At 36.6% G+C, this 21,180-nt stretch overlaps 1 protein-coding gene across 2 annotated transcripts; it reads right to left on the reverse strand.

The window, feature by feature from the left end:
- Positions 1-5,644: 5,644 nt before the first annotated feature.
- LOC132063373 (NEDD8-activating enzyme E1 catalytic subunit) lies at positions 5,645-15,977 on the reverse strand. 2 transcript variants are annotated; one of them, XR_009416368.1, is made up of 10 exons: positions 15,786-15,977; positions 15,533-15,696; positions 14,373-14,575; positions 8,564-8,796; positions 8,420-8,482; positions 8,259-8,315; positions 7,946-8,067; positions 7,383-7,500; positions 6,846-7,037; positions 6,068-6,176 (listed from the first exon to the last, which is right to left on the reverse strand). XR_009416368.1 is itself a non-coding variant. In XM_059455884.1 (9 exons), exons 1-9 carry the CDS (start codon positions 15,885-15,887, stop codon positions 5,889-5,891), a joined length of 1,350 nt encoding a protein of 449 aa, XP_059311867.1. In that variant the 5' UTR covers positions 15,888-15,974; the 3' UTR covers positions 5,645-5,888. The 2 variants fall into 2 exon arrangements, 1 of the variants encoding a protein (XP_059311867.1); XM_059455884.1 differs by lacking the exon at positions 6,846-7,037 and having other exon boundaries at positions 5,645-6,176; positions 15,786-15,974.
- Positions 15,978-21,180: the final 5,203 nt, after the last annotated feature.

Here is a 21,180-nt window from a genome sequence, read left to right on the forward strand (position 1 = left end):
CCCACAGGCACGCCCTTAGCTTGTGGGAGCAAGAATCAATTGCATATATAAGTATTTAGCTTTGAGAGTTTTTAGTCACTTTCTTGCTAATTAAGTTACTCGGACTCTTCACTTTTGGTGCCGCACCCGTGTCGACACAACATGGATTTGGGTGTGGGTGTAGGATCCGACACGATCGATCAAATTTTTGGATACTTCGACCAAAATCAACGGAGAAATTCGGACGGATCTGAATGATTTTTATAATCAAAACAAAAGGTTTGAGATGGACTTAAAGAAAATGGAATACCTTGTATATTAAAATTTCTAGGTCACTCCTTTTCCTTTTATCTCCTTCCGGGATTCTCCTCTTGATCAATATTTTCTCCTCATGTTTTCCACATAATATCTCATAATTTAGGTTTTATAGTTCTATTTTTAAATATTTCAATTATTTTTAGCCGAATCCCCGCACCCGTATCCATATCTGGATCTGTATCCCCGATCAGAGGCGGACCTAGGATTTTAAGACGGCGGGGGCACCATTATCTTGACATAAACTCCAACAAAAAATTTAATGACGACTGAGGAATAATACCGTATCGGACCAGTCATTAATAGCGTAGCAGTGGCGAAAATACAAGTATATAGGTCAAATATGCGTAATAAATAAAATTTAATACAGTGAAGCAAATGAAAGAGTTAGCTCAGTGGCTAATCATATCATATATCAATATGTAGTGACGGTGCAGTTCAAATCTAAGGGAGCTCATTTAACGCTTATTGTTTTCCTAAAACAAAGCTCAAAAAAAAATTAAAAGTGACATTCGGGTTCGATCCGGGTGACATGTAAGGAAGTATTAAACACACAACTAACGTGCCCCAAAGACAATTTCATTTGTTAGAGTGCACAATTAAATATATACTAATTTATCAAGGTATATACACATATATACACATAATTTTTTTCGAAGTGTGGGAGTGCACGGTCCGCCTCTATCCCCGAATCTTAGAATTTAGATCATGAAGGATCCGCACCTGTATCGAACACCCGCACCCGAGTCCAAGTAGCTTAGCTTTCTCGTGTATCTGAAAACCATCTTTTATCATCATGACCATTCAATTAAATAACATTGCAAGAAAGAAAAAAACATGAAAATAGAACAGATATCGAAGTCCATTTTAGATATATTTGTTGGATTAGAATGTTTTGACTGGAAACAGCATTGACAGATCCCATATCAATCACTACCCACCTTCCATGTGCCCCCAAATATCCCCTTCCTTTCTTTTGTTTGTGGGGCGGTGTTGGAAACCTATCGGAATTGAATTTGGATAAGTTAGTTGAGTGGTGGATAATATACTACTTGGCAATATTTCTGCCAAGATTGACAAACTACCCATTCTCTGCATCTGAGACTGCTATCTCATGAATGTTCAATTATACCTGTCCATGGTCTGCATCTTGGGTCATCGCCCCACTAGCAAGGTCATCGCCCCACTAGCAAGCTTTTTATTACAAAACATTTAAACAGTATTTGTTGAAGTCGAAGAGTATTTTAAGTTAAACAGTTGAACTTAGACCTAAACCTATCTTGGAAAAAAAAAAAATTGAAGGTCCACCCGCGAAAATCATTACTTCACTTGAAACACTTCTCTAACAGGTTTTTCCATATTTTATCAGTATTTTTCTAATGTTGAAATTCAGTAGTTGCAAATACTGATGACCAATTTGGCCATGCGTTTTCAAACTATGACCCCAAACTAGCGTTTGGACATGCGTTTGGATATTTTAAGTTGTATTTTCTCTTATTGACATAAAAACCCCACAAATTGTGAAAACTATCAAAACATTCTAAATTCTTATACAATCTTACCAAATGAGCAAGTCATACCATAACAAAATTGACACTACTAAAAGGCTTTTCTAAAAAATACAACATCAATTAATCAAACTTTAACAATAAAAACGAAAATTTAACATGAATAGTAATGTAACTACTCTTTAATATAATCCTCCCACATAAATTAAAGGTTGGTAGACATAAATAAAGGTTGGTGGAAGTTAATGAGATTGGTAAATGATTGATGGGGGTAATTGTTAAAAATATCTACCAACTTATGGGTCTTTTTTTATAAAATATAAACTTATGGGTTAAATTTTATATTTAAGAAAATTGAAACCATGGTTTCAAACCCCAAATCATGCCTTTTTGGATGATTTGGGGTTTGAAACCATGAGTGAAAAAGCATGTCCAAACGCTGGTTTGGGATCAGGGTTTGAAAACGCATGGCCAAATTAATGCCTACTAAGGCCCCGTTTGAACATGTAAATTTGGATATTTTAAGGAGTATTTTCTCTTATAAACATAAAAACCCCACAAGTTGTGAAAACTATCAAAACATTCTCAATTATTATACAATCTTACCTAATAAGCAAGTCATAATTCATAACAAAATTAATACGCTAATTCATAACAATCGGCTCAAAATTAACACTAGAAGACCTTTCTAAAAATATAACATCAATTGATCAAATTTTCGTTCAATAAATAAAATTAAACTATGGGTCGTTTTTTACAAAATTAAAAGGTTGGTAGACATAAATAAAATTTGATGGAAGCTAATGAGATTGGTAAATGATTGTTGAGGGTAATTGTTAAAAATATCTACCAACTTATGGGTTAAATTTTATATTTTAAAAAGTTGAAATCATGGATTTAAGCGTTTGGACATGCGATTTAAAACCATGAGATGAAACCAGCATTTGGACATGCATTTCATCTCATGGTTTCAAACTATGGTTAGAAACCCCAAATCATCGGGTTTCAAACCATGGTTTAAAATTTTTTTAAATATAAAACTTAATACATAAATTTATATTTTGTAAAAAAAACTCATAAGTTGGTAAATATTTTTAACAATTATTTAAATATACATGCTCGACGTGAAGAGATTGTTCGTAACATGTGGGAGGATTATATTAAAGAGTAGTTACATTACCATTCATTTTAAATTTTCGTTTTTATTGAACTAAAATTTGATTAATTGATGTTGTATTTTTTAGAAAGATCTTCTAGTAGTGTACTAATTTTGTTATGAACTATGACTTGCTCATTTGATAAGATCGTATAAGAATTGAGAATGTTTTAATAGTTTTTACAACTTGAGGGATTTTTATTTCTATAAAAATATAACTTAAAATATTAAAATTGCATGTCCAAACATGATTTCAAACCATGTCCAAACGACTCCTAATACTCCATTTGCATATACTTAACTTCCGTATTTGCAAATATTGAAGTACCATTTCTGGTCACCTCCGTAGTACAAAAACAAAACCTCCCTTTATAAGTGAATCTGCAGCCGCATTTAAGAGCTCATAAAAACCACGTTTTGGTGAAACGATGTACGCTTCACTTTCCTTGCTACCGAGCAAACTTGGAGCACCCACTTAAACTGGACGGCATAGTTGTATACATAATATCAAATTATTACACACTAATGCTTTGAAACAGCTGATTATGCATCAATATGACAGCGGCTCATTATCGTTGTCAGTATTAATTTTTTGATAAAGCTGAGGCAGCGTCAAAAGCATAAGTACCATAACTGAAACGAAAAAATGATCCTATAACCTCTAACAAGTAGGGGTGTACAAAGTAAACCGACAAACCGCATCAAACTGATAAATCGAGTCAAATCGAGAAAAAAACCCGACTAGTGATTTGGTTTGACTTGATTTGGTGTTGAAAAAAAAAACTCGACTATAATTGGTTTGGTTTGGTTTTAGCTAAAAAAAGTCAAACCGAATCAAACCAACCCGACATTACATGTATTCAATTTTTAAAATATTTACTTGTAATGTAATTTATAAATATTTCTTAAATTTTTTGTAATGTAATTTATAAATATTTCTTAAATTTTTTCATACTTTTTTATCTATTGTCATTTTATTCAAGCTTGAACTTAGAATTTTGAATGTCAATAAGTTTTATATCCTATAGATATTAGTAACTCATATAAAGTCCAAATCAAAACCAACTCAACACTAATACTAACAAAAGAAATTCAATTTACCACTAGAAATGACAATAATGTTGGATATCTATTATTTAATTTTACATAATTAATTTAGAGAGTGAAAATACATAACTTAAGTTTTTTTTTTCTTGTCATGTAATTAATACTTATTAACCGTAATTATTTTAGTATGACTTAGTATTTTTAGATTATGATCAATTTCTTTATGGCTTATTAATTAGCAATATTTATTTTAACCGATTTTATTATCTTTTATTGAATATTTTAATACAATATCATCACTCTTCTCGCATTTTGTGTTATTTTCTTATGAAACACCTTAATTGTATAGTTATATCTTCTTTTGGGACTAAAGAAATATTTGAACTAAATGTTATATACTTTATATCAAGACTATTCCCAACAAAAAACCTGAAAAACCCGAAAAAACCGAATAACTCGAGAAAACCCAAAGTTGACAAACCCGAATTTTATTGATTTGATTTAGTGTATAAATTTAAAAACCCGACACAATTGGTTTAATTTAGTGTTTAAAAAATCAAACCCGTCTACTATAGATAAAGTGCATGTGCCTCATGACATCTCAATGAATAGACCACACCCAGCATATAAAACATAGAATTTGAAACTCTGTAACAACGATTACTTTTGGGATAAGGCACCATTACCCCCGAACTATGCTACGACACAAACCCTATTACCCCGACTAAACTTATTTAAAACGGAATAATTACCCCTAAATTTATTGGAGTGTGTTTGATTTAGTGTAATTTTTTTTCTTAAAAATGCGCATTTTCTTAAAAATTTGAAAATAAATCTAGTCTTCCACATTTAGTTTTAAAAAACGGGTTTTCCACATGTTAAGAAAATAATTAATTTTTTGGCTTTTTTTTCACATTTTTAAAAACACTTTTCCGATTTTATTTGAAAAATAAAAGTGTCCTAAGAAAATGAAATCATGAAAATCAAGATTTTTTAAGACATTTTAAAAAAATAATCAAGTTTTCCATATTAAAAAAAAATCATTTTTCAGTTTTTTTTTTCTTTTTCAAAAACGGGTTTTAAAAAAAAAACAAATTTTCAATTTTTTTTAAAAGGGTTTTAAAAATCCTTTTTTTAAAAGAAAATTCACTTTTAATAGTTTTAAAACTCTTTTTTTTTTTTTTTTAATGAAAATTCAGTTTTTATTTTTATTTTAAAAAAAAATTGACACGTGCCTCGAAAAAAATTTTAAAAAAAAAAGAAATCTCAATGAGAGTGTACCACACCCATATGATATAAAACATAGGGGGAATTGAAATGCTGGGAAAGGTAAGGTGTGTCGAAAGCAAATTCGGGTATAGTTAGGGGGGATAACGCTTTATCCCATTACTTTTCAATGACGAGTTGAAAACTGTGTTTGTGAATTTTACCCCATGCAAAAGTTGTACTGCAGCAGTTTTGAAGCACCAATCAAGTACTGCGGCAGCAGTAACGTTTTCTCCGTTCCAACTTAAGATTTCTTTACCTATATAGTTGCTTATACAATTTGTGTCTATAGATATTAATTTGAAAAGCAATATAGTAGTAGATTGATCTGAACTTCCAAGTATTGACAGTTTTTCAATTAAAGATTACGAGGTGTAGAACTCTCTCATTTCATTTCACATGGTGATAAATTCACCAATTTTACGTCCACATGACAAGGTGTAGAAAGAGAGTTACAAAAATGGAGGGACTCCCTATCAACCTCGTCTGTTGCTGCATTTGCTCATGTGTTGCACTAGAGAAAAATTAGAGCGAGAAAAAAAAAAAAAAAAAAAAAACCTATGCTTCTAAGAGTAGGATTACCAGGAACAAATAAAAGGCTTACGGGTGACTGAAAATTAAGCCCCACCAGCCATGTCCATATCTGTAACACCATCAACTCCCTTGAAGACCACGCGTAATTTCCTAGAACATGACTGCTTTTTATCTCCTTTTCCGGCTGCACCAGTAACATGAACAATGTCCCTTGGAGTTTTACCCATAAGCTCAAACAATGGTAGACCCAAATTAGATCGAGTCATCTCTTCCAGTACTGGAGGTGCTTGCATGTATAGATTCTTCCCTCGATACGTCACACTTACTCTAGTTAGTAGTAGCTTAGGATGGTCTTCCAGCAGATCAATGAACTGCACAACACCAGAAAGAGACAAAAGCTCACACATTATTACTTATATCACCAACCCATCAGTTTATTACCCCTTTTCTTGTGGTGGGATATCTGACATGCTCAAACAAGAAGACGAAATCATCATAAAGTTAAGTGCATCAAATTATAGTCTTCACGCTGATGACAAAAAGGCATTTAAATCCACAATATAGGCATCTTCCAATGAGATTTTTATGGCAGATAACTCAATGTACCAACTCTTAAACAGAGAAACTATACGAATGAGATGCAGCCAACAATCACAGATTCTTCCAGACATTCATAAGGGGCAAAGCAGTGGGAGTAGTAATCTCCAACAGAAACATAGATGTTATTGCCGCCCCCCAACCACCACAAAAGATATGATCAAATCCCAAGTGATTATTCCAACTTTGACTACAAGCAATCCAATATTAATAGCACAATGAATGTTGAAGCATTTAATTTCCAACTTATCTGCTGTACAGGAGATTCTTCTTTCAGGAAAAGGATGCCATACTTTGATTATTGTTTAATGTAATTGATGCAGCTGCCAAGTTATCCCATAAATTCCATTTTCTGCTTTATTTCCTTCTTTAAATGGGCTCTTTTACTATATTATATTGGGTGGTTAAGATGCAAAATTATTCATAGTGAAGATTAAGTTTACTGTGTCTTTGAGGTTGTGTACATTGGCTTTACTCTGCCTTTGAGGTTGGTTACATTGGCTCTCAGACATGATTAAACCTTTATGGACGAGTTTTTCTCTTCACTTTCAACAGGTTCTAGGGACCTTAGGATTGCTTGCTTGTTCCTACTTCCTCAGCTTCATGAAGCTTATCTGGTTTTGACCACTCCTCTCCTGTAGTGACAGCACTAATACCACTAATGATCATTGTCAGGAGTGACCTAATACAGTTAAGCGACAGTATTTCAGACGAATTCTATTCTTAAGACTCAAGAGAACAGTCATATCAAGAATGCATTGATACATGCACAATAAGTGGACTAGGTCACTATCGGGACATTGCTCCCCAATTCTCAGCTGGTTTCCTTTTTCTGAAACTTGATTAGGAAGCACCCTATTATGCTGCTTTAGAGATATGATATATAAAAAAGTTTCTGATCAGGCGTTTTAGTGTTTTACCGAACAAGCTTGTGAGTGATTAGTAATCTTAAGGAGCTGAGACATAAAAAGAACAAGAACCTTTTTCAGAGTAACTGAAGCTTCTAGCTCAATGAGAACACCAGGACCACAAACAAGACAATCTTTGTCCCTCACAAACTCGGTCACTTTGGTGTGGAGACCTTCAACTCCATTGTACCTTCAAGAGGGGCGGAATTCCACATTAGTCAACAGAACTTAGTCAAACGATTTAAAGGGAAATTCAATTCAAAAGTATAAGATAATGGAAAAAGAATTAAGAGGAAACACAGATCAGTTGTTGTAAGGGTAGAACCATGCAACAAAACTTAGGGTAAACCTTAAACAGAGAAGACGTGAAACTAAGACTTCTACTGCTTCAGGATGATAACTTAGTTCTTAATTTCAAATGAATCACAAGTACATAATTTGATTTCTTTAATGAGAAGTCATACGAAAAGATTGACTTTCGAGACGTTACCAAATTTTTTTATTTTTTTTTTGATAAAGATCAAGATGTTATCAAATTAAAGTGCAATGCTGACTACAAGATCATTGATTCATACACAACGGCCCAAGCTGCAACATTGTCGAGCTACGTAAATTAGGATCTAAAACAGACTTACGTCAAGTAATTTGATAATGTTTTGCTGCATCCAGAGACAAGCTTCAAGGTCTCCAAAGAACAAGCAGCAGAAATTATAGCATTGGTGGATGCTATAGCAGGTATGATATTTTTAACCACACCCTGTAAGAAACGGGAAAGATTATTCAATATGCACTGAGAACACATGAAACTGCACAAAACCACTCTACCAGCGTAATATGGCAGGAGTAGAATAAGTTCTCATCTCAATGCATAATGAAATAAATATAGTTTGGCCCATATCTAACGGAGGATGTCTACAGTAGGTTAAAACTTTCATACCATGAGCTTACCTGGGTCAAGCTATAGGTAACTCCCGGAATTCCAAAGAGCTCTGCTCTCTTAACAGCCTACAGCACACGGATCAGAGAAAGTCAAGGATTGAAAAACATGAGAATTGTTGGATACGTCTTACGTACTAGGAATGGAGAAAACACAGAACATAAATTATAACCTCTGAATACACCCATTGCATGTGTTCAGGATCATCTGGATCAAATGTTTTGCCACTATGAACCTGCATAAAACTTTTGGGGTGAAAAAACAGAGCATTTGGTCTAGAAGCTTGGAAAACCAAACTGCGAACTTCAATACTTACCTCATCCCATTTGATTAAATGCGCATACTCAATGCAGTGAGCAGCAGTTCTAGGAGTTTCAGCAAGAGTACACAAGGGAAACTTCACTTGTGGGGGAAAGAGCCATATTGTACACTCAAAGCAGGGGGTAACACCGGGCATTATAATCCTTGCATGGCCCTTGAAACCTTCAGTACCACCATCAACCATAGGCTTAATAGTTTCTTCCCGTGGGTTGTCATCAGAATCGTACTCTACACAAAATGTCAGATGGGTGAGCTGAATCTAGACGTCCTTCCACTGAGTATAAAACTGGCCAGGAGCATGAGATACATTTCCCCAGGGGCTGAAAGAGCTGCAACCCCCCCTTTGGGTTCTGAAAATACCTAACTAGTTGAATATCTTTATTTCTAAAGAGTTGGAACCAGCCCTTTGGGTTCTGAAAATGCCTGATTAGTTGAATAACTTTATTTAGAATTTATTCAATCAGATCCCTCTTTCCCTCCTCACATTGATTCTTGCTCTGTCATGTCTGTTTAGTTCATTCGTTGCTCCTATATAATACAAAGGGTCGCTCCAGGAAGGGCTGGTTTGAGATGGTCTTACTCTTCCCCTTTTTTTTTTTGCAAAGATGATTCCATTCCTTAAATAACCTTATGTTTTATTACATCACACACCTTGGAGTGCGCCCTTCCCCGAACCCTACTAACACAGGATGCTTTGTGCACCGGGCTGCCCTTATTATTAATAAGATTCTATATTTTTTGAAATAATTTCAAGTGAAAATTGAAATTTAAGTTATAAAATGTAAAATTATATGTCGTGGTGGGCATCGAGGGGACTGGTGGTGGAATGGAGAAGTTCAAGGGAAGGTGGAAGCAACGAAGGTGGCGTATGCGAAGTTGGTAGAAAGCAAGGATGAGGTGGAGAAGTGGACGAATAGGGAACTTTATAAGATGGCAAGGAGGCGAAGTTGGCGGTTTCGACGGCAAAAACAGCAGCTTTGAACGCCTTTATGCTGAACTAGAGGACAAAGGCGGGGATAAGAAATTGTTCAGGCTAGCCAAGGCGAGGGAGAGGAGGGCACGTGATGTGGATCAAGTGAAGTGCATCAAGGACGAGCATGGCAAAGTATGGTAGAGGAAGCTTTCATTAGACGGAGATGGCAGTCATACTTTCACAAACTCTTGAACGAAGTAGGGGACAAAGACATTGCATTGTTGGGAGATTTGGAACACATCAAGAGGCGTCGCGATTTTGGGTATTGCAGGAGTATTAAGGTTGAGGAGGTTAACGGTGTTGTTAGTAGGATGCGCAAGGGAAGAACGACCGGACCTGACGAGATTCCTGGGGAATTTTGGAATAGCGCGAGCTCGGCAGGTTTGGAGTGGCTGACTAGGTTGTTTAATGTCATCTTTAAGACGGCAATGATGCCCGAAGAATGGAGGTCGAGTGTAATGATCCCTTTATACAAGAAACGAGGGCGATATCCGGAGTTGCAACAACCATAAGGTATCAGCGCTAAGCCATACTATGAAAGTGTGGGAATGGGTGGTGGAGATAAGGGTGAGGAGAGGTGTACATTTCGGAGAACCGGTTCGCATTAAATGCGGGACGCTCAACTACAGAAGCCATCCATCTTGTAAGGAGACTGGTGGAGCAGTATAGGGAGAGAAAGAGGGACTTACACATGGTATTCATTGACCTAGAAAAGGCTTACGATAAAGTTTCAAGGGAGGTCCTATGGAGATGCTTAGAGGCTAAAGGTGTACCTGTGGCGTACATTAGGGTGATCAAGGACTATGCATGAGGGAGCCAAAACCAAAGTAAGGACGAGGAGGAGACTGCGCGTGTAGGGTTGCGTCCGGGGATCGGCTCTTAGTCCGTTTTTATTTGCCTTGGTGATGGATGGATTGACGCGGCAAATTCGAGGTGAGGTGCCATGGTGTATGCTTTTCGCGGATGACATAGTCCGATCGACAAGACTCGTAGCGGAGTTAACGCTAGCCCAGGCCCGGAGGGTTAGAGACAAACTACAGAGTCTAAAGGGTTAGCCGAGTAGGATCGAGCAGTACTTGGAGTGCAAGTTCGGTGAAGCACCTCGTAAGAGGGTCGGGCGCGGAAGTGAGGCTTACCTAGGCCATCCAGAAGAAAAGTAGTTTCAAGTATCTTGGATCTATTATACAAGGCAATAGGGAGATTGATGATGGTGTCACACATCGTATTGGGGCAGGATGGATGAAATGGAGGCTCGCTTCCGCAGTACTTTGTGATAAGAAGGTGCCACCACAACTTAAGGGCAAGTTCTACAAAGTGGTGGTTAGACCGACTATGTTGTATGGGAGAGAGTGTTGGCCAGTTAAAGGGCCAGTTAAGATCTCTCACGTTCAAAAGATGAGAGTTGCCGAGATGAGAATGTTGAGATGGGAGTGTGGGCACACTAGGAGGGACAGGATTAGGAATGAGGCTATCCGGGACAGGAGTGGCCTCGGTTGAAGACAAGATGCGGGAAGCGAGACTGAGATGGTTTGGGCATGTGAAGAGGAGAGACACAGATGCCCCAGTGCGGAGGTGTGAGAAGTTGGCCATGGATGGTTTCAGAAGAGGCAGGGGTAGGCCGATGAAGTATTGGGAAGAGGTGATTAGACATGACATGGCGCAGTTACAGCTTACAGAGGACATTACCTTAGATAGGAGGGTATGGAGGACTCAGATGAGGGTAGAAGGCTAGTAGATAGTCTCGTTTATTCTTTCATATCAGTAATCGCATTATCGCGCTATAGTTTCTTGTGCTTTGATTTCTGCTACTATCTGTTATTTCTTGTACTTCGATTATCTTATTTTATACGTGGTAGCTATTGTCCGCTGCAACTATTGTTCATCATGGCTTAGTCGCTTTTGTTATTTCAATTCCATATCGCTTTGAATTTCTTGGCCTTATCGACCTCTCGTTTATGCTTTTATTCGAGCGAGGGTCTTTCGGAAACAGTCGTCCTACCTTGGTAGGAGTAAGGTCTGTGTACACTCTACCCTCCCCAGACCTCACGTTGTGAGATTTCACTGGGTTGTTGTTGTTGTTCTTGGCCTTATCTGACCTCTTTTTATGCTTTCTATTGAGCCGAGAGTCTTTCGGAAACAGTCGTTCTACCTTGGTAGGAGTAAGATCTGCGTACACTCTACCCTCCTCAGACCTCACGTTGTGGGATTTCACTGGGTGGTTGTTGTTGTATTTCAATAGCAAAATGAATAAAGTATCAAAGATACAAATTTCAAAATATTGAGTATGTCTGATGATATAGATAATCTTTTATAACGTGACGTTTCTTTTTAATCGTTTACCTTGTAGGAAAAAGTTTCTTTTTTATCGTTAGAAAAAATATTTTATGGAATGACCTGCAACCGGAAGGAGCTACGAGGTATTTACAGGGAGTAGCAACATTACATATTGTGTAATGACCTCAAAAAATTCTATTGTGGCCTCTATATCATTTACAATTGCCATGTTACACCAAACAAACAAATAGGGAAAAACATCTAAACTTAATACTAACGACAAAAAAATTTTTATAACTGCGGTGCCGGGGCCAGCTTGCGTGCACCTCAACTAATTCCACAAGGTACCCGCTACCTCCCACCAACACATGTACCCATTAACTCTCCTCACCAAGGCTTAGACAAATTCGAAGAAATCACTAAGTGTTTTTGTCCCTACTGGGAATTGAACCCGAGACCTCATGGTTCTCATCCCACTTCATTGACCACTAGGCCAGACCCTTAGGTTTATACTAAGGGCAACTTCTAATTTGCTTTCAGAAATTCTTGTGTTCCTTCCCTTCAAAATAGCCCACCAAACAGTTAATGGAAGAGCATTACATGTTTTCAGCTTGTCCTGCCCAGCTCTATCAAGTAACAGCATCGTAGCAGTTCTTTTGTCGTCCTTGGCATTGTCCATTTAATCCACACGATGTTTAGAATAGAAATCTCAGATCTGTCTAGTGAAGCAGTGAATAAAAAGGTGATTAACATCCTCTCACACAGTGCACATCAATCATGTTTAAGTGTTGTTTACTTAAACTTATCCACTTACTTGGTCCTCCCACTGGGAGGAAAATACAAGTCTACTACAGCGTGGAATGGACTCATTGAAAAATTTGAGAAAAGATTAACATCCTGGCAAATGCAATACCTTTCTATGGGTGGCAAACTCACTCTAATTAGTAGTGTCTTGGACAGTAGCCACACTTACTACATGTCGCTATATCATTTATCCACCAAAGAGTTAAATCAACTGGACAGAATAAGAAGGAATTTCCGCTGGAAAGGGAATAGCAGTATAGCACTGAGCATAGCCACAAGTTCCATTTGGTAAAGTGGTAACACATAATTCCCAAAGCGCCAAGGAGGTTTGGGGATCAAAGATCTTGGAACCCGCAATAAGTGCCTACTGATGAAATGGCTATGGAGATACACACAAGACGAGAAACCTTAGTGGAAGTGGGTGGTCAATGCTAAACATGGTACTCAAAGCAACTGGTGTTCTAAACAAACCAGTGCACCACATGGCTGGGAGTGTCGACGCATATATGCAGACTATGGGGAGAACTTTCAGAGTATCAACACTTCAGAGTTGGTAATGGCATGTAATCAAATTCTGGAAGGATAAATGGTTGGGTAATTCACTCATACGGCATGATTACCCTACTCTGTTTCAGCTTGCTTGTGATCCAGATTCCACTATCACAGAGAACAATGGGAGGAACCTTCAGGATTGGGAGGTTGATGATCTAATCAGATTGCCAGCTACACTCAATGTCATTCACCTGAATGAACATACCACAGATAAGTTCAAATGGGACGTGCAAGTGATGGAAGGTATTCTGTGAAGGCAGGGTACAAGTTGACAAGGAATGCAATGGAATTACTGATCTCTGGCCATGGAAACTATTCCGGAAAACCCAACTGTCACTCAAGATCATATGCTTTAGCTGGACTGCAATTTGAGGCATGCTTGACTCATGACAACCTTATTAAAAGGAGTTTCCAGATAGTTAGTAGATGCCACATGTGTCACAGAGATGCAGAAACGAACAACCACCTATTCCTACACTAAGAGTTGCAAGAGATATATGGAATATTTTCTGCTCTTTTCCTGGAATCAGTTGGGTTATACCACACAGCACTAAGGATGCCTTTGACAGCTGGGGCAGCTGGAAAGTTGATAGCACCATCAGGAACATCTGGAGAATAGTCCCTGCTGGGAATTTTTGGAGCACATGGAAGGAAAACAATAGAAGATGCTTTGATGGATTATCGAATCCAAACCACACCTTAAAAGTTAATTGCCTTAGGTACTTATTTAGTTGGGCAAATATCTCCCCTGTAGATTCCCCAGAAAACTATTTGAACTTTGTTAGCACTTTGTATCTAAAATAGTATATCTGTATTCTGTAGAGAAGCTAACAGGTTGGTTTTTTCTTTTTGAAGCTACTTCGTAGCTTTACTTCTACTTGTAACTTTTGCATCTTCTTGATGCCATCAATTAAGCCGTTTACTTCATTCAAAAAGAAAAGAAAGAAGGACTGGCTCTGCATTTTATGAAGAAGTATCACTTACAACCCTCCCATTCACCCACACATTGTTTCAAGATCAGCCATGAGTGGTTGGAAAGTTGGACAGAAAAAAATCAATTAGAAACTTTTGTTCTCCCCACTAAGCAATTATAAAAGAATAGGCACAACAGAAAGCATTCAGGTAAAGTACTCGGAAAATAAAACTTGATCAGCCAATGCAACCCATGCAACTTGTTTGAAAAGCATAAGAAAAGACAAACCTAGAAAGCCGCAAGCAACAGAATTTATATAGCTTCGAGCCTCAACAGAATCAAGACCAAGAACAATAATATGGAAATCATTGTAGAAGCTTATAGGTTTGTCCTCAATCCGACAGAAATGTGGCGTGATATCTACGCCACTGACTCTCTCCATCACTCTTTTTGCAGCAACTTCTGCCTTTGGTTTCCCCACATCTCCAAGTCTACATAGAAAGAATTATGAAATTTTCATAGACATACTATTGCTAAAAAAATTATAAGCAAAATTGTAACTGCAAGTGAAAAACAAAGGGAAATACATCTATACCTAGATCCGAAGTGATAGCAGACTCAAGAATTTTGTATTTGTCAAAGATTATAACCATACAAAAGAAACTACAAAACAGAAGAAGGATAACCCTCCTATTATGAACGAGATAAGGACAATCCTCCTCGAACATCACGGGCACGTAAATAAGAATGTGACGTGCACCCCCGACAGCCCTCTATTCTTCTTGGAGTAAAAATTATAATTTCAACAACAATACACAAAATAAGAATTCCATAAGTTCCAATTGCATAATTTCAAACGTGATATGACTCGAAAAGTATATTACAGGAATAAATGTTAGCAATTGAGATTAGTAACTTCATTGCAATACTACATAATGTGTTCTTTAAAGTATATTACAGATTTTTAAAACTAGATTTTTTCTAATTCTCATACATAGCCCCAAACTGGTAAACGAGTTTTGAACTTGGCTAAAAAGACTCCAGGAAAATCATCTAACTAATGCAAAGCACAAAACAAATTAAGCCATAATGCCAACTAGATTGTATGGCCTATTGGTTCTTTTACTTTCAGTATGTACTACTCCCACCAGTTCCAATTTAAGTTTCTTACTTTCGTTTTTGGTCTGTCCCAAAAGAGTGTATCTTTCTATATTTAGTAAGTTTTCCAATTCCAATATTCTACATGACAAGTTTAAAACCACAAGATTTAAACGACTACACACATGTTTAATTTAAGACCACGAGATTCAAAAGTATCCCTTTGTTCCTTAAACCCCGTGTCCAGTCAAACTAAGACACTTAAACTCAGTCTTTACGAATTACGACTTCAATAATCCACGCATTACAAATTTCAGCTATAAATTTGAATCGCATAAAAAACAACGCACCTGAAGAGGAATTGGCGATTAAGATTGGTAACTTCAATTCGGTCCATATCAATAACCTCAAGGTTACGAAAGCCAGATAAAGCCAAATCCTTAAGCAATTCACAACCTAATCCCCCAGCACCAATCACTAACACTCTTACACACTCCTTTAAATCATCTCTCAACTGTAAAAAAACAATACGATCAATAAACACTTAGGTTAATAATGCAACACAAAAATAAAGGAGTAGGGTTTCGAATTGGGGGATTTTACCTCAGTGCCGGGTTCGAAATTCGGGCCGACAAGATTACCGGGTCGGAGAAGGAGCTTATCGAGGTCTCTTGATCTGCTTTGTGCTGTGGTTGAAACCGCCATTGATGAAGGAGAATTTCGGGTTTATTTTTGGACCTATCAGCTTCAACTACACGCAGCTCTTTCTGCACTTCCCCCCTTATTATACTTTGATAGATAGATACCACTGTAATTTGTTTGACTGACTTGGTATAGAAGTTTATCTTTTTTATACAAAAAGACAAAAATAAAAACACATGTAAAATTCTTATTTAATATATTTTGCTTATGAAAAGACATAAGTTACAATTCCTTTCCGTTCAGTCAGCTTTATCTTGCTTTCTATAGTATTTTGAATTGTTCATTCTTATGTCGAGAGTATACCGAAAACAGATATGAGGTATGCGTACATTTTATCCTCCCCAGATCCCCACTTTATGGGATGTGACTGGGTATGTTGTTGTTGTAATATATTTTGCTTATATTTGACTTATGCCCTCCGTTCTAATTTGTGTTTTAGTTTGATTGGGCAATTGACACAAAATTTAAGGAATAAAAGAGAATTTCGAATATTGTGATCCTAAATTAAATATGTGTGTAGTATACTAAAATGTCCTTTGAATCTTATGATTTTAAACTTGCTTACTAAATATAGAAAGAGATACTCTTTGGGACGGACAAAAAAAAAAAAGTAAGACACTTAAATTGGGACGGAGGAAGTATTTTAAAAAGTTACGGAAAAGGGTCAAAATGCCCTCTGTTATTAGTTCGGTCCAAAAATATGACTATTGTTAATAGTTTTGTCCAAAAATGCTCATATTGTTACTTAATTGAGTAAAAAATGACTTTTTACCAATAAACATTTTGTTTCTTTTATTTTAAAGATATTCTTTTCCAAAAAAATATTATTTTCAAAGAACCAAATTGTTATACCTCATACTTTTGTACGTTGAGTTTCACCGTAGGCTAATCGATGTAGACTCGGAGAGTGCGATTATGAGCAGGGATTCGTGTTGATCTTAAGTATACGAGAGTTTAAAATCATGTTTAGTAGGTATTGGAATGTTTAGAAACTAATCGACTAGAATGCATTTCAACGAAAATCAGATTTTTAGGAGCATTATACGGACCGTACAATTGTTGTATCCCCACTATATAAAGGAATCAGTGGAGCGGAGGGTGTATACCGTGGCCATTTTACGGTCCATTGTACGGACCGTATATTATTTTACGAGCTATATATTGAACCATATCATTAAGGCAGTGGAGACTCCAAATTGTATATATTTTAATCCCTTTCCTTTTTAATTCATTTTCAACATATCCCCAGACCTTCAACACCCCTGAAAACCCTCCCGATCATATCTAAGGTAACCCCAAGGTGAAATCCAAGATTAAAGTGTGATTCAAGTACTAAAGTTCCCAGATTACTTATTGAATGCTAGTCTCTCTTCTTGTGGTGAATTTGGAAGGTACTTCATGGTGAAGTAATCTTTGGATTGGGGCATTTTTGATTTCCTAAGGTAAGTTTCTAGACATCTTGTTGGTTAAAGAAACGCGAATGATATACCGTATATTGTGTCCTTGTTATGGTTAGAGGTGTGGACTGTTTTGAGACTATGTTGTTAAGGGCTATAAAATTAGGGAGGATGATTGTAGTTGTAGTATTGTTATTGTTGTTGTTATACTATGCTCATATGTAGTTAGGGAAGTGTATGCAAATGTAGTATATAAGTGTTTATTGGGGTTGTTTGGGTGCATACTTGTGATGTTTTGTACCTGGAAGTTAGAAGAAGGTAAAGGAAGTTGTTGTTGATGTTGATTGAGGATATTGATTGAGTTGGAAATGCTTGTGAATGGGGGAAATACTGCCCGATTCTTTTTAGAACTAGTTATCATTTTGATATACATTAGATACTAGCGTTTGTTAAGTTAATGAACGTACTATCATTATTTTAGGTCGAAGTACTAGTTGAGACGAGATCATTGTTGAGTTCGTATTGGCGACACGAGGTATGTAAAGGCTATCCCTTCTTTCTCATTTTGGCATGTTTTTCTTCTTAGCGAGCTACCTTCGATTATCCGCACAAAGATGTGTTATTCATAATTGTTATACTTGGGTTGCCATGACCCTATTGTAGTGCTTCTTCCTTATTGGAAATAAGTTTATGATCAGCCGAGTTAGCCAAGTAGATAGAACGATAGAAAGCATGACTATAAAATGTATAGGATTATGGTTGCCCTCGGGGCTACGTTGTTTGCCTTCGGGCTATGATATGTTTGCCTTCGGGGCTATGATATGTTTGCCTTTGGGGCTATGATGTTTGCCTTCGGGGTTATGATGCTTGCCTTCGGGGCTATTGGTCATACAGATTGCCTTCGGGGCTATACAAATGCGCGCTTGCCTTCGAGGTTATGATTATACATACAGACTGCCTTCAGGGCTACATTGAGTGCCCTGGGGGCTATTCATGCATTATCTAGATACCTTATACGAGGCAAAGTAGTTTGACGTCATAGAGTCGAATTCTTTATTGACTCTTTAGTTTATATCCAGTTACTTTATATTTCATTTAAGTATTAGTCTCAGACGCCTTACATACTCGGTACATTAGTTCGTACTGATGTCCTTTTGGTGGGGACACTGTGTTCATGCTCGCATGTTCAAACAGGTTGTCGGGAGGATCGCACCAGTAGGATTTGCCGAGTACCAGCCAGTGTGGTAAGCTGCATATCATTCGGAGTTACCAAGTTCAGAGTTTTGTGTATATATAGTATGGGTAGGTCGGGGCCCTGTCTCGACTATGTTACAATTACACTCTTGTAGAGGCTTGTAGACTTGTTTTGTCAGTACAATATATCAGTATAGAGACCTTGTCGGCCCTTGTACATATCTACTTTCGGGTTTACTGCTAGCAAAAATGTATATTGGCCTAGTCGGCCATGTAGTTATTCATGTATGCGTTGGGATGACCCCATTTTGCTGAGTTAGTTTGAAGTACATGTATTACAACTTAAGGCCTCGTCGGCCCCAGATACGATATAATATTTACATGTTGGCCTCCTTGGCCTAATTTGTCTTTCGAGACATAGATGATACGAGTTACAGTTTGGTTTGCTCGGCCGAGTAAGGTATTGGGTGCGCTCACGCCTTACCTAGGTTGGGGTGTGACACCCATTTTTTTTCTTCTTAAATTCCTTTAACTAATAAGAAAGGGGGAAGTAATCTTTTTTCTTCTTAACACATATAGTAAGGGATATAAGAAAAAGCTATAAGTCTAATAATGTTATGATCAAATTGATATGACAAAATCTTATGATAGAGTGTCCTAATTGTCCCTAACCAAAACGCTAAAAAAAAAATTGTGAGATTGTTATTGATATGGTGTATGGACTATTATGAAATAATTGGTATTCAATCTTGCTAAATTGTAATCTTATGGTTATTTTAAATTTTTCTAAATGGGTGAAATAAGGAGATCCTTTTTTATTTATATTTTCTGCACAAGCTCTAACCATGAATACTTTACAAGAAAATCGTGAATTTATTGGATTTCGAATGCCTATGTGAAGTCCTTATACTAATCACCTAACTTATGTAGATGCTACAATCTCTTTATATCTTTGAAAGGAGGTCTTTGTGATTGATGATGGATGTGCCGAGGTTTTATGAAGCTCGAATATTGTAACATCTTAGGACAAAAGGAGCATCCTCTACATGAAAAAAAAAATGATAGTAGTCAGGCAACTTGTGGAGCATCAGATATACTTAAAAAAGGAGATTCAAATTTCTGGTTTGAAAACTAAACATCTCTAGGGCATTAAATTATGTTATACACACGACACCGTAAAAAAGATGAAGTAGAAGTGAGTAAGTTTGCTAATGCATAGGGTTGGAAAGTTCAACTACTTAGACAGCAAAGATGCTAAAACAAATGGTGCAACATATCATTAAGATCATACCTCCTCCTACTCAAACAACTGACCTGAATAAAACATAGTGGATACTTGAAAAGAATGAAAAGTTTTCAGTGAAGAGTGCATGCGGATACATAAAACACGTAGAGAAAAAGAAACTATCTATAAACGCATGGATAAAAGAGGCGCCTTTAAGTTCTCATTATTACTATGGAGAGTTTGGAAGTTCATATTACGAACGGAGATGATGTGGTGAGAAGGATGAGAGTGACCTTACCCGTTAGATCTTTGGTGTTGCACAGCGAAAACATGAGAGTATGTACGATCTTTTCCTAGCCCCTCCTACAGTTTCAAATATGTGGAGAATGTGTGGTACTTATTTATATTTACCATTTGAAGGATTATGTAGGAAATTTGGGTCCACCCATATGGGGTGCTTAAGGCCCATTAAGGTAATCAAACTTAACCCTAATATTTCCTATATAATAACACTTACGGTGTAAAATAAAAAATAACACGGTATTTTTACGCTCTTCTCTTCTCTACAATATATTAGGGTTTATCTTGTGATTTGGGGGGTTGCTCCATATATCGTGACAACACCATCGGCCGGTAATTCCCGGTAGCGCTTCGACTTCCGTCGCTACACGAAGAACACGTAAGTTCTCCTTTTATGGTTTACGTCTTTATCTAATTAGTTTAGATTAATGTGTTATGTATAAACCTTCATTGGTATCAGAGCATTGATATGGGCTCTAAGCCCAATATTTCTTATTCTGCAGCAACAAAAACAAACTACTCAAGCCCATTAAAAGAATATATCTTATCTAAGGTAATGCTAGGTTAAACTAGTTCCTGTTCCTCCCCAAAAAAAATTTTCCTTCCTGCTATGGAGCTCGCGTTCCAATTCCCTCTGGTTGTTTTTTTCTTTTGGCTACAGAACTAGTTAATGGGCTAAAGGCCTAGTTTAATCATGACATTAAATTATTATCCCAATTGCTTTAAAAAAAAATGTTAATTAGTTTAACATTAGATGTATTTGTCAATTTTGTTTAACATGAGATTTATTTGCTAATTTGTTTAGCAAGTTTAAAATGTTAATTAGTTTAACATTAGATTTATTTGATTATTTTGTTTAGCATGCTTAAAATGTTAATTTATTTAACATTAGATTTTTTTTGTTGATGTGCTCAACATGCTTGAAATATTAATTAGCTTGACAACAAAGTTATTTGTTATTTGTTTTCACGCTTGGAAATGCTAATTAGTTTAACATTAATTTCACGTTAATTTGTTTGATGTGTGCTAAATGCTAATTAGTTTAACATCATTATGGTAAAGTCTATGTTAATATTTTTTAGCATGTATAATATGTTAATTACTTTAACACATTTTATGTGAATATAGGATGAAATATATGTTACTTGGTTTAACATTAATCTTGTTAATTTGTTTAACA

This window comes from Lycium ferocissimum, chromosome 7 (genome assembly GCF_029784015.1).
Source record: "Lycium ferocissimum isolate CSIRO_LF1 chromosome 7, AGI_CSIRO_Lferr_CH_V1, whole genome shotgun sequence".
NCBI classification, from domain to species: domain Eukaryota; kingdom Viridiplantae; phylum Streptophyta; class Magnoliopsida; order Solanales; family Solanaceae; genus Lycium; species Lycium ferocissimum.

Excerpts from the sequence above, each read along its gene's own strand:
- LOC132063373 (XM_059455884.1), bottom strand. The coding sequence starts at position 15,887 with ATGGCGGTTTCAACCACAGCACAAAGCAGATCAAGAGACCTCGATAAG. Across the intron at positions 8,068-8,258 it reads TTACCTATAGCTTGACCCAG|GGTGTGGTTAAAAATATCAT; the intron begins GTAAGCTCATGG and ends CGTTTCTTACAG. Across the intron at positions 7,501-7,945 it reads ACATTATCAAATTACTTGAC|GTACAATGGAGTTGAAGGTC; the intron begins GTAAGTCTGTTT and ends CCCCTCTTGAAG.